This window comes from Saimiri boliviensis, chromosome X (genome assembly GCF_048565385.1).
Source record: "Saimiri boliviensis isolate mSaiBol1 chromosome X, mSaiBol1.pri, whole genome shotgun sequence".
In the NCBI taxonomy this organism is placed as follows: domain Eukaryota; kingdom Metazoa; phylum Chordata; class Mammalia; order Primates; family Cebidae; genus Saimiri; species Saimiri boliviensis.
This window is the reverse complement of record NC_133470.1, coordinates 49,599,665-49,615,338: the sequence shown is the minus strand read 5'-3', so window position 1 is coordinate 49,615,338 and position 15,674 is coordinate 49,599,665. Positions and strand designations below refer to the sequence as shown.

At 38.1% G+C, this 15,674-nt stretch overlaps 1 protein-coding gene across 4 annotated transcripts in view; it reads left to right on the top strand.

Moving 5' to 3' along the window:
• WNK3 (WNK lysine deficient protein kinase 3) overlaps positions 1–15,674 on the top strand; it is a 183,848-nt gene that overhangs the window by 124,816 nt on the left and 43,358 nt on the right. For 2 of the 4 annotated variants that reach the window (XM_074392315.1, XM_074392314.1), the window contains exons 17-20: positions 30–967; positions 10,347–10,437; positions 10,972–11,102; positions 11,883–12,496. In XM_074392315.1, coding sequence (XP_074248416.1) covers positions 30–967; positions 10,347–10,437; positions 10,972–11,102; positions 11,883–12,496 — 1,774 coding nt within the window. Of the gene's footprint in view, positions 1–29; positions 968–10,346; positions 10,579–10,971; positions 11,103–11,882; positions 12,497–15,674 lie in introns of all 4 variants that reach the window. The other 2 variants (XM_074392313.1, XM_074392312.1) reach the window with 1 other exon arrangement.

Below are 15,674 nucleotides of genomic sequence, written 5' to 3'. Positions count from 1 at the left end.
TGCTAAGCCATTCTTTATTATTGTTCCAGGTCCAAAAAAAACAAGTAATAAGGAAATATCACGGGATACACTGCTCACTATAGAAAATAATCCATGCCACCGTGCACTCTTCACCTCCAAATCAGAACACAAGGATGTGGTTGATGGTAAGATTTCTGAGTGTGCTAGTGTAGAAACCAAGCAGCCAGCCATACTTTATCAAGTGGAAGATAACAGGCAGATAATGGCACCAATTACTAGTAGTTCCACTTACTCTACTACTTCAGTTCGTGCAGTTCCAGCTGAACGTGAGGGATTCACCAAACAAGCGAGCATATTCATACCTGCGTATCCACGCCACCAAACTGCCAGTCAGGCTGATGCACTTATGTCCCATCCTGGCGAATCAACTCAGCTTGCTGGTAACTCTGTTACAACTCCGGCATTTGATCAAAAGCCTCATACCTTATCAGTACAGCAGCCAGCTATGGATTCAGAGGTTATTACCCAAGAAGGAGAAACTACAGTGAACACTGAAACAAGTTCTCCTAAGACAGTCATTCCCACTCAGACCCCTGGCCTTGAACCAGCTACCCTTCAACCCACTACTGTCCTGGAATCAGATGGAGAAAGACCTCCAAAACTGGAGTTTGCAGACAACCGAATTAAAACTCTGGATGAAAAATTAAGAAACTTGCTCTATCAGGAGCACAGCATCTCTAGCATCTATCCCGAGAGTCAAAAGGATACCCAAAGCGTAGATTCTCCATTTTCTTCCTCGGCTGAAGATACCCTCTCCTGTCCAGTGACAGAAGTCATAGCTATCAGTCACTGTGGAATTCAAGATAGCCCTGTACAGTCCCCTAATTTCCAACAGCCAGGCTCTAAGATTCTGTCCAATGTGGCTGCAAGTCAGCCTGCTAATATATCAGTGTTCAAAAGGGACCTGAATGTGATAACTTCTGTACCCAGCGAATTGTGTTTACACGTAAGTATCATTCTTTCTAACCAGTTCCTTACTCTTTGCTTATTGTTTTAAAGAAATGCCTTCTCTTCTAAAATTCTGTCCTTTGAAATGAAATGGTCTATGCCACAAGATTCCGAGGTCACAGGTATTTAAGAAGACCATGACTTAGGCTGCAGGTGTTCAGAACCTCTCAGTAGAGATGACAGACTATCTTTGGTAAGAGAGCCCTCTGGTGAATTAGCTAAGAACTTGCAAGCAGTGTCTATATTTATATTAAAGACAAAACGAAAACTGACTCATGGGTTGTTTTAGTGGGTAGGAAGAACTTTTAGATTTTCATTTAAAATGCTGGTTATCAGTTTCCTTCTTTAAAAAAAAGTTATGGTTTTTAATTTAACCATGTTTGGGGGGATTTAATTTGACAAAACAAAAAAGAAAGTAAAAATCATCATTAATCTCATGACTTTTTTCCTCCCCAAGACGGAATCTTGCTCTGTCGCTCAGGCTGGAGTGCAGTGATGCAATCTCAGCTCACTGCAACCTCCACCTCCCAGGTTCAAGCAATTCTCCTGCCTCAGCCTCCCAAGTAGCTGGGATTATCGGCATGTGCCACCATACCCGGCTAATTTTTTTATTCATAGTATAGATGGGGTTTCACTACACCGGCCATGCTAGTCTCAAACTCTTGACCTTTGATCCTGCCTTGGCCCACCTCAGCCTCCCAAAGTGCTGGGATTATAGGTGTAAGCAACCATGCCTGGCCTGACTTATTTTTTGAGTTATATAATGTAAGAACTTTAATTTTTCTTTTCTGCCCCTTTAAATCACAGAAGTAACCACTAATAATTCAGTGCTTATCCTTCTGGTCTTTTCTTAAGCTTATACGGATCTACTTACATACGTATAACATTCATAAAAATACTGTGCTATACAAATATTGGTCTGCAACTTAATTTTTTCACCTTATAGTATATCATGGACCTCTTTTTAAATCTTTGTCATTGTATGTTTTTGTCATTATTATATAAGTAATAATATATACTTGTACATAAAGTAAAATCCACCCCATCCCCAAACGTATACACACAGTTGTTACCAAATCTTTCCAGACATGATTTTAATATACAAATATTTATAAAGACATACTTCTTATATATGATATTTTGTATCTTTATACAGATATAGATACATGTTAATATTAATATGCATATACTTCTTTACATATATATGCTATTCTGCATTTTTTCATTTATGGACATCTATCCATGTCAGTACACATAGTTCCGTCTTACTTAACTTTTTGAAACAACTGCATTATATTCTACTGATAAAATTTAAATATTTTTTTAAGTTTTAATTTTTTAAAATAAATATGATCACATAATATGATTCAAATCTTAAGAAATGAACTGTTATTTCTGTCATTTAAACTTTATTGCTCAAAGGAGACCCTCTGAAGTGTCAAGGTCAAATGGATTCTTATATCTGTTTCAAGTGTCTGTTGCTACATCTGGATCATACTTAGCTGCCACTGTTTCTGGTGTCCTGGAATTCTTCTCTTTTCCCCTAAAATACTTCTCTAAGTAATATTTTCAAATATGTTGCATGAGTATCCTATTTGATATTCTTTTGCATGTCCAAAAATGTCTTTATGTTGCTTCCCACTTGATTGACTGAATATAGATAGTAGGATCAGAATTTTTTCCTCTCAATTTGGAAGGCATTGTTTTATTGTCTTTTATTAGCTTTAGGTATTGCTGATGGGAGTGATGTCAGTAGTGCTCTAGTACTTTCTACAATGTGGAAATGTTCTATATCTGCACAATCCAATGCAGTAACCACTAAGCAGATATGACTACTGAGCACTTGAAATGTGGCTAGAGCGACTGAGGGCCTGAATTTTTAATTTAATTTAAATTAATTTAAATTTAGACAGCCACATGTGATTAGTAGCTACTGTATTCAGTTCGCACAGGTCTAGCTGCTTTTAGGAAACTATCTTGGAGTTCTCATTATCAGAATGTTTCTAGGTATATCACTTTGCCATTCATTTTGTATATCACTTTTGTGGATGCTTCAAATTTGAAGATTTGTGTCTTTTTTTCAGCTCTAGTAAACTTTATTTTTGTTTCTTTTTTTCTTCCCCTTCATTGTCTTGCTTATTTCCATTTAGAAACTGTAGGAGATACATGGCCTCTTGGATTATCCCCCATGTTTCTTAACAGCTTGCTCTCACTTTTAATTTTATTTTGTAAAACCTTATGTTCTCAGATATGACTTCATTTTTTTTTTTCTTTTTAAATTTCAGATCATTCTCTTGGTATTCAGCTGTATCCAGTTAATTTTTCATTTGGCAGTCATGAATTTGATTTTTTAAATCTTACTCTTGGCTCCATTTTCATAGCAACCTATTTTTGCATATAGTTTTCTTCCAAGCTTTTTTCTCAGAAAACTGACAAAATATTAACTCTAAAATATATAAAGAATGCTTACAAATCATTGAGAAAAGATCAGACAACTCAGTGGAAGAATAGCCAAAGCATCTGAACGTGCATTTCACAGAAGTGGAAATAGAAATGCCTGCTAAACATGTGAAAAGATGTTCAACTTTCTTAGTAATGAGGGAAAAGCAAAATTTTAATGAAAAAAAATGCTTTTTGCTAATCACACTAGCAAGTATTAAAGAAATTGATGGCCAGATGTGATAATTTTTATTTTGGTTGGTAGGAATAAAATCAGTGCAGCCTACTTGGAGGGCAATTTAGCACTGAAAGTTAGAAATGTGTGCATTCCTGTGACTGAGCTATGTCACTGTCATATTCTACCTGAGAGAAGCATTTGCATATATGAACAAAAGAACATGTATAAGAATGTTCAGTGTTACATTGTTTGATTATATGTAACAGGAAAAGATTCACAGCCAGGCATGGTGGCTCACGCCTGTAATCTCAACACTTTGGGAGGCTGAGGCAGGTGGATCACCTGAGGTCAGGAGTTTGAGACCAGCCTGACCAAAATGGTGAAACCCATGTCTACTAAAAATACAAAAAATTAGCCAGGTGTGGTGGTGGGCGCCTGTAATCTCAGCTACTCAGGAGGCTGAGTTAGGAGAATCCCTTGAACCCGGGAAGTGGATGTTGCAGTGAGCCAACATTGGGCCATTGCACTCCAGCCTAGGCAACAAGAGCAAAACTTCATCTCAAAAAAAAAAAAAAAGTTAAGAAAAGATTCACAAACAAGTTTAAATATTTGTAAATAGAAATTTAAGGAGATTGATACTATGAAGCAATTGGAAAGCATGAAGTAGACCTATAAATATATGTTAGCTATTATCACCTTTATTTTAGCATGGACATATCTCCAAGAAAAATCATCAGGAAAAATATACGCAGAATAATTCAGGCAGTATGATGAGGTGTGTGTGTTTGAGACAGGGTCTCACTCTGTTACCCAGGCTGGAGTGCAGTGGCATGATCATGGCTCACTGTAGTCTCAACCTCCCGTGCTTAGGTGATCATTCCCTTGCCTCAGCCTCCCAAGTAGCTGGGACTACAACTGTGTGCTACCATGCTTGGCTCAATTTTTAATTTTTTGTAGAGACATGGTCTTGCAATGTTGCCCAGGCTGGTTTTGAACTCCTGGCTTCAAGCAATGCTCCTGCCTTGGTCTCCCAAAGCAGTGGGATTACAGACATGAGCCACCACACCTGGCCTCCTGTATTTTTGAAAAGGAACACACACACACGTGCACACGCACACGCACACGCACACGCACACACACACGTACAAAAAAGTTCTGAAAAGATAAACTGATATTAGCGGGTATCTTCTAGGGGGACTGGGAAGGAGGGTTGTTACAGAGATTTTTGTTTTATGTAATGGTTTAGAACTTTTATAGTAGACAATTATTCATGCTACAAACCAAAAAGTATCTAAGGCAGGTCTCAATCAATTTAGAAGTTGATTTTGCCATGGTTAAGGACATGCCTAGAAGTGAGGAAACATGTAATCACTGATACAGTCTGTGGTCTGTGCCTTTCTCCAAAGATGATTTTGAGGGCTTAAATATTTAAAGGGGAAAAGCAATCTGGAGGGAAAAAAGGGAGTTATGGTAATCTACATGTTGCAAGAGAAAAGGAGCAGGTAGGAAAATAGTCAATTACGTTTTCATCTCATAATTTTGCTCAGTTAATCAGCACTTTACATAAGATAAGGTGAACATAGGGTCGCTATCTCTGGAGGTAGTTAACCTTTCATTTGTAGTTGTCTGCTTAGGAACAAAATGAAATGCAGTTTCTTGCATGAGAGCTTTCAGCTTAATTTTTTTTCTTTTTGGCATAGTGAATTAGGGTCCTGAGGTTTTGTTTTCCTTTCACAATGTATTACTTGTAATATTTTTTTAGATGAAAAAGGTCTTACTGAAACACATTAGAAAGAAAACAGCTTTTGAACCCCACAAACCAGTTTCAAAATCTTGCTTTGCCATTTTCTGTGTAATACTAGGCAAATTACCTACATCATTTACCCAGCCTTAGTTTTCTCCTCTGTAAAATTGAGATAATAGTACCTCCTTAAAGGGCTACATAGATGCTTTTGGTATATTCTCTTTATTGTTCATCTTATTTCATATTCTTTGTGCTTTACAAATATGGAAGCTTATCTTTTCTTGTGATTCCTTAGAATTTTAACAATTTTACAGTGTTCAATCCAGTGACATTAAATACATGCACAAGGTCGTGTATCCATGAACATTATCTGGTTCCAGAACTTTTTCATCACCCCAAAAAAAGGAACTTCATACCCATTAAGCAGTCACTATTCATTCTTCCTTCCCCCTTGCCCCTTAGAACCACAAATCTGCTTTCTGTCAATATAGATTTGATTATGCTAGATATTTCATGTATTGGAACCATAGAAGATATGGCCTTTGCGCCTGGTTTCTTTCACTTAGCATAATGTTTCAAGGTTCATATTCCATTTTATGGCTGTACTGCATTTTGTTTATCCATTCATTGGTTGATGGACATTGGTTTCTACCTTTCGGCTGTTGTGAATAGTGCTGCTATGGACATTCATATAATGTATTCATATGAATTCCTGTTTTCATTTCTCTGGGGCATATGGTAATTTTACGTTTAACTTTTTGAAGAACTGCCAAACTCTTTTCTAGAGCAGCCACACCATTTACATTCCCACCAGCACAATGTGAGGGTTCGAATTTGTCTACGTGCTTACCAACGCTTGTTTTCCAATTTTTTGATGATAGCCATCCTCGTGACTGTAAAGTGGTATCTTATTGTGGTCTTAATTTGCATTTGCTTATTGGCTAGTGGTATTGATAATCTTTACATGTGCTTGCTGGCCATCTGTATATCTTCTTTGGAGAAGTGCCTATTCAGGTCCTTTGCCTGTTTTTTAATTGGGTTGTTGTTTGTGTTGTTGAGTTGTAAGAATTCTTTATATGTGTGGCTGGGCATGGTGGCTGAAGCCCATAATCCCATCACTTAGGGAGGCCAAGGCAGGAAGATCACTTGAGCCCAGGAATTCAAGACCAGCCTGGGCAACATAGTGAGACCCACCCACCTCCTCCGATCTCTATAAAATAAAATAAAAATTCTTTATGTATTCTGGATGCTATGTCTTTATTAGATATTTTATTTGTGGATATTTTCTCCCATTCCATGGCGTTATCTTTTCACTCTCTTGATGATACCTTTAATGCACAAAAGTTTTTATTTTTGTTGAAGTCTGATTATCTACTTTTTCTTGTATTGCTTTGTTAGCTCTTATATTTAGGTCTTTGATATACGTTGAGTTAATTTTTGTATATGTACAAGACAAGGGTCCAGTTTTTTTCTTTTGCGTTTAGATAGCCGATTATTCAGCACCATTTGGTGAAGAAACTATTCTTTCCCCCATTGAATGGTCTTGGTACTCTTGTAAAAAAATCAATTGACTACAGATGTATGGATTTATTTCTAGACTCTTAATTCTATTCTATTGATCCAGTATCTATCCTTATGTCCGTAGCAAAAGGACAGTGTTTTGATTACTATAGTTTTGTAGTACATTTGGAAATCAGGAAATGTGAGTCCTCCAACTTTGTTCTTTTAAAATGCTTTTTGACTATTTAGCGTCCCCTGTATTCTATATGAATTTTAATATCAGCTTTTCTATTCCTATTAAAAAAGGCCATTGGGATTTTGATACGGATTACATTGAATCTGTAGGTCACTTTGTGGACTGTTCACAGATTAAGTCTTCCTGTTTATTTTGGTATTCTTGAATTTCTTTCATGAATGTTTTGTAGTTTTCGGTGTATAAGACTTTCACCTCCTTGATTAAATATATTCCTAAGTATTTTCTTCTCGTTGTTATTAGAAATGGAATTGTTTTCTTAATTTCCTTTTTGGATTCTTCATTGGTAGTATATAAAAATACAACTGATTTTTATGTGTTGATGTATCCTCCAACTTTACTGAGTTTGTTTATTAACTAATAGCTTATGGTGGATTGTTTTGGATTTTCTATATATAAGATCATGTCAACTATGAATAGAGATAGTTTTATTTCTTCATTTCCTAGTTTTCTTAATTATAAACTTTTTTTTTTTTTTTTGAGATGGAGTCTCACTTCTGTCACCCAGGCTGGCATGCAGTGGCATGATTTCGGCTCACTGCAACCTCCCTCCCAGGTTCAGGTGATTCTCCTGCCTCAGCCTCCCAAGTAGCTGGGATTACAGGTGCCCACCATCATGCCCAGCTAATTTTTATATTTTTAGTAGAGATGAGGTTTCACCATGTTGTCCAGGCTGGTCTGGAACTCCTGACCTCAGGTGATCCACCTGCCTCACCCTCCCAAAGTGCTGGGATTACAGGCATGAGCCACCACACCTGGCTCCTATCTATAAACTTCTCAGGCTTTCCATTTGTCTGTCCTTTTTCGTTTTGTTCTGGGATAATTTCTCAATTTTTAACCTGTTGCATCTCCTATTCAGCTATTTTTTTGTGTCAAGTATTATATTGTTTTAATTTCTAGTAATTATAGTTTATTCCTTTTTTATAGACATAGTACATTCACACATCTCTCTGAAGATATTAAAGTCTTAATCTGTGTTATTAGTGGTATTTCCTTGGCTGTTCTGTTTGCTGATTTTAGTATTTTCTTATAATGTTAGTTTTCTCTAGATGTTTAGTGATGCTTAGTTGAGTTCTCTTCTTTTTCACTTATAAGATTCCTTGTTCATCTGTCTGTAAGGACTTTATATAATTACTGTAACCTTCCTTCAATAATTGTGGGAAAGGTATGGGACATCTTCCTGACACTGCATTTTGTAACTTGTCTCTGATACTGCCTGGAGAGTGGCCCACTAGCTAGTCCCCAAAGGTAGGAGGGCTTACCTTTCTTCCTGGATGTTGTCTCCTCCCTACATTGTTGACCTGTCTTGGCCACAGACCTTTTCCTCTTGCCACTCCTATTTGGGGGCACATGCTTCTGCTGTCCTTTGCTTGGTGTATAGGTTGGGAGGGAAGGGACAAACTGCCTGCCTGTTCCTTCTTCGTTATCCCAACCAGTTCATTCTTTCATTCAGTGAACATCTCTTTAGCAGGGAATAAGCCAAAACCTGTTTTTATGGAGCTCATATTCTAGTGGAAGAAAATGGATACTAAACCTCTATATGGTAGTCAGGGAAGGACTGGTATGTGGTGGTGATAGGCACAGGAAGAGATCTGTTCAAGGAACCAAAAGAAGGCCAGCAAACAAGAGAACATTAAAAGATAACATTGAAAGAGACAGAAGATAGATCCGATAGAGTTTTGTAAGCATTCTAGCCGACCACTCATCTTTTTGGTTGGCCAGGGTTCTCTCCTGCTGCCTGTATCAGCCACCCAAGTTCGCAGCATTTTGAAACAATTCCTACATATGTCACGGTCTGCTTTTTCCTTCTTCAGTTGTATATTCATGTGTCTATGTCTATTTTCCTGTTGCGTCTGTAAATTTGGATTGATAAGGAAGGCTAGAACAAATATTTAATTAGCCATCTTGATCCAGGTCCTACATGTTAAAATTCTTTTCTGTAATTTCAGTGGGACCAATGTAACATTTTCTAAATTGTAATACTGTTTTTTTCTCCTCATGAAACTAATTATTACTAGTTTAAAATGAGACTTCAGAAAATAAAAACTGATTGCTCACAATGTTTTTTTCTCTTTTGCATCTCTGAAAGTCTTGGTTCTTCAGGGTAATTTTATTTTTAATATGACCTGCCTTAAGGTTTTTTTCTTTTTTTTTAAGACAGAGTTTCATTCTTGTCACCTAGGCTGGAGTGCAATGGTGCAATCTCAGCTCACTGCAGCCTCCACCTCTCGGGTTCTCAAGCAGTTCTTCTGCCTCAGCCTCCCAAGTAGCTGGGATGACAGGCATGCACCACCACACCAGACTAATTTTGTATTTTTAGTAGAGACAGGATTTCACCATGTTGGCCAGGCTGATCTCGAACTCCTGACCTCAGGCGATCCACCCGCCTCAGCCTCCCAAAATGTGGGCATTACAGGCGTGAGCCACTGCACCTGGCCCTGCCCTAAGTATTAATAATGCTTCCCCAAGACATCATACTTACTGCCATAGAGGCTATCTTCCTTCAGGCAAATGCTAAATCCCATTCTCTGTGCTTTTATATATATTTTTAATCTTCTAGATTAGTAGTCACCCTTCTCATGTTTCCCAAAGTATTTCTGGTTGTCTGTGCTAACTTTTCATATTAGTTATTATGGGGGATTTATTTTTAAAGCACTCATTTAGATACAACAGTTAAATCGGGGGCCTTTTTGTGGGGAGTAGGAGGACAAGAAGAGGGGAGTGATTTTATAGCCAGCATAGCCTGACGCTAACAAGAATTTTTAGAGCATGATTTTGAAGTAATTTTGATGTCCTTTATATATCTTTAATAAAGTCTCTTAAATAATTATATGGACATATATGAAAATTTTCATGATAATAGCATGGAGTTTTAGTCACCTTTTTAGCAAACCAGCACATATGAAGGAAATTTTAATTTGATTTTAAGTTTTCAAAGTTGATATAATGATGAAAAATATTTGAGTTCGAAGATTAATAATCTCTTTTATCTACTAAAGTCTAAATAATATTTTTAAAGAAAGAAGAAGGCTTAATTTTTAAAAATTGAATACTTCAGGTTCAGTCTGATATGCTACTATTCATGCAACTGTATACATAATAAATACCTTATTTTGGGTTAAAGATTAGTCCATCCAAGAAATTCCAATGTTACTTAAAAAAAAAAACTTTACCTAAATTATTACCACTTTGGTTTTTCTTGTTTCTTGTGTTTTTTTTGTTTGTTTGTTTGTTTGTTTGTTTTTATTTTTTGTCTCCATTAGGAGATGTCCTCAGATGCTTCACTTCCAGGGGATCCAGAGGCCTATCCTGCTGCTGTGTCAAGCGGTGGAGCCATTCATCTGCAGACAGGAGGTGGATATTTTGGCCTAAGCTTTACTTGTCCTAGTCTCAAAAATCCTATTAGCAAGAAATCCTGGACTCGCAAATTAAAAAGCTGGGCATACAGGCTACGGCAGTCAACCAGCTTTTTCAAGAGATCAAAAGTCCGTCAAGGTAGTGTGCTTACAGTCAGGGACATAGACTAGGTAACATCACTTTTCATTTACTTATTTTTTTTTTGTTCATACACAAATCTTGCCACTTTTTCCACATAGCCCATGTATGTGACATGTCCCATTAATGTCATTGCCATTTTATTTTTTCCTTTTGTAACTAATTTGGTTTTCCAGTTATTCATTTCATATAGATGCTAAGTCTTGGGATAAATCTTGCAATGTCTGGTTTAGACTTAGGGACTTATACAATGTTGCTTATTACATTAACACCTTTTAATTGTCTAGCAGGAGTTAAGCTTTTTCTACTTTTCTTCATTTTGGGTAATATAAACAAATTTAGTCTTAACAAACAATTTTCTCTTTTCCACTTACTATTTGGCAAAACTTGCAGTGGAAACAGAAGAGATGAGATCAGCAATTGCTCCTGATCCCATTCCTCTGACACGGGAGTCCACAGCTGATACTAGGGCTTTGAATAGATGTAAAGCGATGAGTGGATCATTTCAGCGGGGTCGGTTCCAGGTTTGTGTCTTTGATTGAATCCTTATCTACAAGGGCATTATAAAATGTAGCAGCCACTAGAGATCTTGGTCTGTAGATGATACTTTCTTTAAATGTAGATCATTGTTATATTTAATTTGTTCACCTTGCATGCATCCCCTCACCTTTTGAAGCCATCAGTAAAGATGAGTCTAAAGAAATGGAGATTTGGGCCAGGCGCGGTGGCTGACGCTTATAATCCCAGCACTTTGGGAGGCTAAGGAGGGTGGATCACCTGAGGTTGGGAGTTCGAGACCATCCTGACCAACATGGAGAAATCCCATCTCTACTAAAAATGCAAAATTAGCTGGGCATGGTGGGGCATGCCTGTAATTCCAGCTACTTGGGAGGCTGAGGCAGGAGAATCACGTGAACCCAGGAGGTGGAGGTTGTGATAAGCCAAGATTGCACCATTGCATTCCAACCTGGGCAACAAGAGCGACACTCCATCTCAAAAAAGAAAAAAAAAAAAATGGAGATTTCGGTAGCTGGAAAAGAGCACAGAAATAGATTATCATTTTTTTGGTGGGTGGGTGGGTCCTCTTTCGTAAATGTAATTTCATGTCCTTTAGAGTCTCAGCAGCTCTAATTGTGGAATTTTATTTGAGCAATATGACACCCACTCTCTTTACCCAAGGGGCCTGATTGAAAGACTGAATTTGGGGCTATAGAGGAGTTTTGCTAGTATCAATAAATATACATCACAGCAGACCATCTACTTCTCTGTCCTATACTAACCACTTTTACCTTTTTGTATCCCAGGTGATTACAGTTCCTCAGCAGCAGTCAGCAAAAGTGACATCTTTTGGAATAGAACACATATCAGTGTTCAGTGAGACGAATCATTCTAGTGAAGAAGCCTTTATTAAAACAGCAAAGTCTCAGTTGGTAGAAATAGAACCTGCCACACACAATCCAAAAACTTCATTTTCTTCTGAGAAGTTACAAGCTCTTCATGAAACCTGTAAAGAAAATAAAGGAGTTCCCAAACAACGTGACAACTTCTTATCTTTCAGCACAGCTTGTGAGACTGATGTATCTTCAATGACCCCAGAAAAGGAACTGGAAGAAACTCCAGATGCAGGAAGTAGCATGCAGTCTGGATCTGAACCATTGCTTAAAGAGAAAGAGATGCTGACTGCTGGGAAACAGCCTAGCTCTGATAGTGAATTTTCAGCCAGTCTTGCTGGCAGTGGAAAGTCAGGAGCAAAGACTGGTCCAGAGAGTGATCAGTGCTTACCCCACCATGAAGAACAAGCTTATGCTCAAACACAGAGTTCGCTCTTCTATTCACCATCTTCCCCAATGAGCAGTGATGATGAATCAGAAATAGAGGATGAGGACTTGAAGGTGGAGCTTCAAAGATTACGAGAAAAGTAAGGACTGTTTCTCTTTTGTCACAAATCTCATTACCCTGGGTTTTATAGAACATAGTATTTGATTGGTAACTAATTTAGGATTGGTGACATTTTAATGATTGAAAACTACAAAGAATGCTAATGCTAAACATTTATGAATGATAAAAAGGCCTTATATATAAAATGTTTTCATGATCTGAAGACTAATTACAATTGCTTATTTACCAATATGATTTAATTACTCTTTTTGCTAACCTTTACAATCCGTATTCTTCAGGACTTTGGTTTTAGATTTTACAACTATTCTTATATAATTTCACATTTGATAAGTAAACAGCTGACTTATTACAATCAGAGATAGTAGTTCATCTTCTTTAGGAATAGGTAAGATACTTTAAAGATCAATCTTATTATTTGGTGACTAAGGTAATCAACCTTCACAAGTGATATTATGATAATATATTTTCTCAATAGAATGCTGTTTTGTATTTAGTTTTATAAAATAGGTGGTTTTAGGCTGGGCGCGGTGGCTCAAGCCTGTAATACCAACACTTTGGGAGGCTGAGGCAGGTGGATCACGAGGTCAAGAGATCGAGACCATCCTGGTCAACATGGTGAAACTCCGTCTCTACTAAAAATACAAAAAATTAGCTGGACATGGTGGTGTGTGCTTGTAATCCCAACTACTCAGGAGGCTGAGGCAGGAGAATTGCCTGAACCCAGAAGGCGGAGGTTGCAGTGAGCCGAGACCGCACCATTGCACTCCAGCCTGGGTAACAAGAGCAAAACTCCGTCTCCAAAAAAAAAAAAAAAAAAAAAAAAAAATAGGTGGTTTTAAAGAAAGAAATTCAGCCCAGATGTGGTGACTCATGCCTGTAATCCCAGCACTTTGGGAGGCCGAGGTGGACAGATCATCTGAGGTCAGGAGTTCGACACTAGCCTGACCAACGTGGAGAAACCCCATCTCTACTAAAATAACAAAATTAGCTGGGCGTGGTGGTGGGTGCCTGTAATCCCAGCTACTCAGGAGGCTGAGGCAGGAGAATTGCTTGAACCCAGGAGGTGGAGTTTGCAGTGAGCCAAGATCGCGCCATTGCACTCCAGCCTGGGTGACAAGCAAAACTTCATTTCAAAAAAAAAAAAAAATTCAGGCCAGCTGTGTATGGTGGCTCATGCCTGTAATCTCAGCTATTTAGGAGGCAGAGGCAGGTGGATCACCTGAGGTTGGGAGTTTGAGACTGGCCTGGCCAACATGGTGAAACCTTGTCTCTACTTAAAAAAAAAAAAAAAAATTAGCCAGGTATGGTGGCTCATGCCTGTAATCTCAGCACTTTGGGAGGCCAAGGCAGGAGGATCATGAGGTCAAGAGATCGAGACCATCCTGGCCAACATGATGAAATGCTGTCTCTACTAAAAATACAAAAATTCTCTGTGTGTGGTGGCACGTGCCTGTAGTACCAGCTACTCGGGAGACTGAGGCAGAAGAATCGCTTGAACCCAGGAGGCGGAGGTTGCAGTGAGCTGAGATTGTGCCATTGCACTCCAGCCTGGCGACAGAGCAAGACTCAATCTCAAAAAAATTAAATTAGCCAGGTATGGTTGCGGACGCCTGTAATCCCAGCTACTTGGGAGGGTGAGGCAGGAGAATTGCTTGAGCCTGGGAGGTGGAGGTTGTGGTGAGCCAAGATTGTGTGCCACTGCACTCCAGCCTGGGTGACAGAGCAAGACCCCATCAAAGAAGGGAGGAAGGGAAGGAAGGGAAGAAAGGGGAAGGAGGGAGGGAGGGAGGAAAGGAGAGAGGGAGGGAGGAAATTCATATTAAGTTGCAGAATTCTAATTCTATCCACACAGTTCAAAATTCAAAAGGTACAAGAGGGAGGGAGGGAGAGGGAGGAAGGGAGGAAGGAATTCATATTAAGTTTCTGAATTCAAATTCTATCCACACGGTTCAAAATTCAAAAGGTACAAAAGGGTAACCAGTAGTCTCCCTCCTAGCATTGTACCTGAACTACCCAGGATCTCTCCTTAGACACAATAAATTTTATCTGTTTTTTTATATATCCAGTTAGTCTATAACTATACAAACAAATGTACATATTTCATTCTTTGTTCCCCCAAATAGTAACTTACACTGCAAGGCTGTTCTTTTATCTTGCTTTTCTTCACCATTTCATGATATCTTGGAGATATATCATTCTATTTTTGACAGTTCCAAAGTATTCCATCATATGTATATATTCATAAGTTAAATACTAGCCTCCTATTGATGATCCCATGCCATTACTTTGAGAAATTGAAACCAACTCTAGCAAAGTTTGAATATATCTTATGCTTTAGAGAATTTCTGCACTGTTGTGGGACTTGAACAATTTGTAAAGAAGGGAGGACTAAAAATATAGGCATGTAAAAAGCTGGATTTGGCCAATTGTGGTTACTCACACCTATAATCCTAGTGCTTTGGGAAGCCGAGACAGGTGGATCACCTGAGGTCAGGAGTTCAAGACCAGCCTGGCCAACATGGTGAAACTCCATTTCTACTAAAAACACAAAAATTAACCAGGTGTGGTGGTGAACTCCTGTAATCCCAGCTATGCAAGGGGCTGAGGCAGAGAATTGCTTGAACCTGGGAGGCAGAGGTTGCAGTGAGCTGAGATTGTACCACTGCATTCCAGCCTGGACGATAGAGTGAGATTCCATCTCAAAAAATGTTTTTTAAAAAGCTGGATTTTAGTCAAGTACTTACATGTTTGAATAATGTCCCACTTGGATGCTACATTAGAGTGCTGCAAGAATTAAATCATATTAAAATCCTTGGAAATTTCTTAGTTTCTAAGGCCTTGCTCAGAGGAAAAAAAAAAACCCATAACTGTCATTCCAGTGATAATTATAGTATTTTCTCTCTAACTTGTTTCAGGTTTTTTGACTTGAGCTTGCAAGAAAATTGTGAATATATACTTTAAATATTCATCACCAGAAGGCTGATATTCCACTTTAAATTATACATATAGGCTTGGCATTACATTATGTATATGTCAACTTATATATTAAGTACCGTGCATGTACGCTGATACTTTTTATAATAAAAGTTATTAAAGCAGTTTCATATTTGTGATATCAGTATTCTATTGCTATTTTTAATGGTTCTTTTAAACCATTGTCAAATGACTGGTAACTTTTGTAGGCTAAGTTTTTGTAG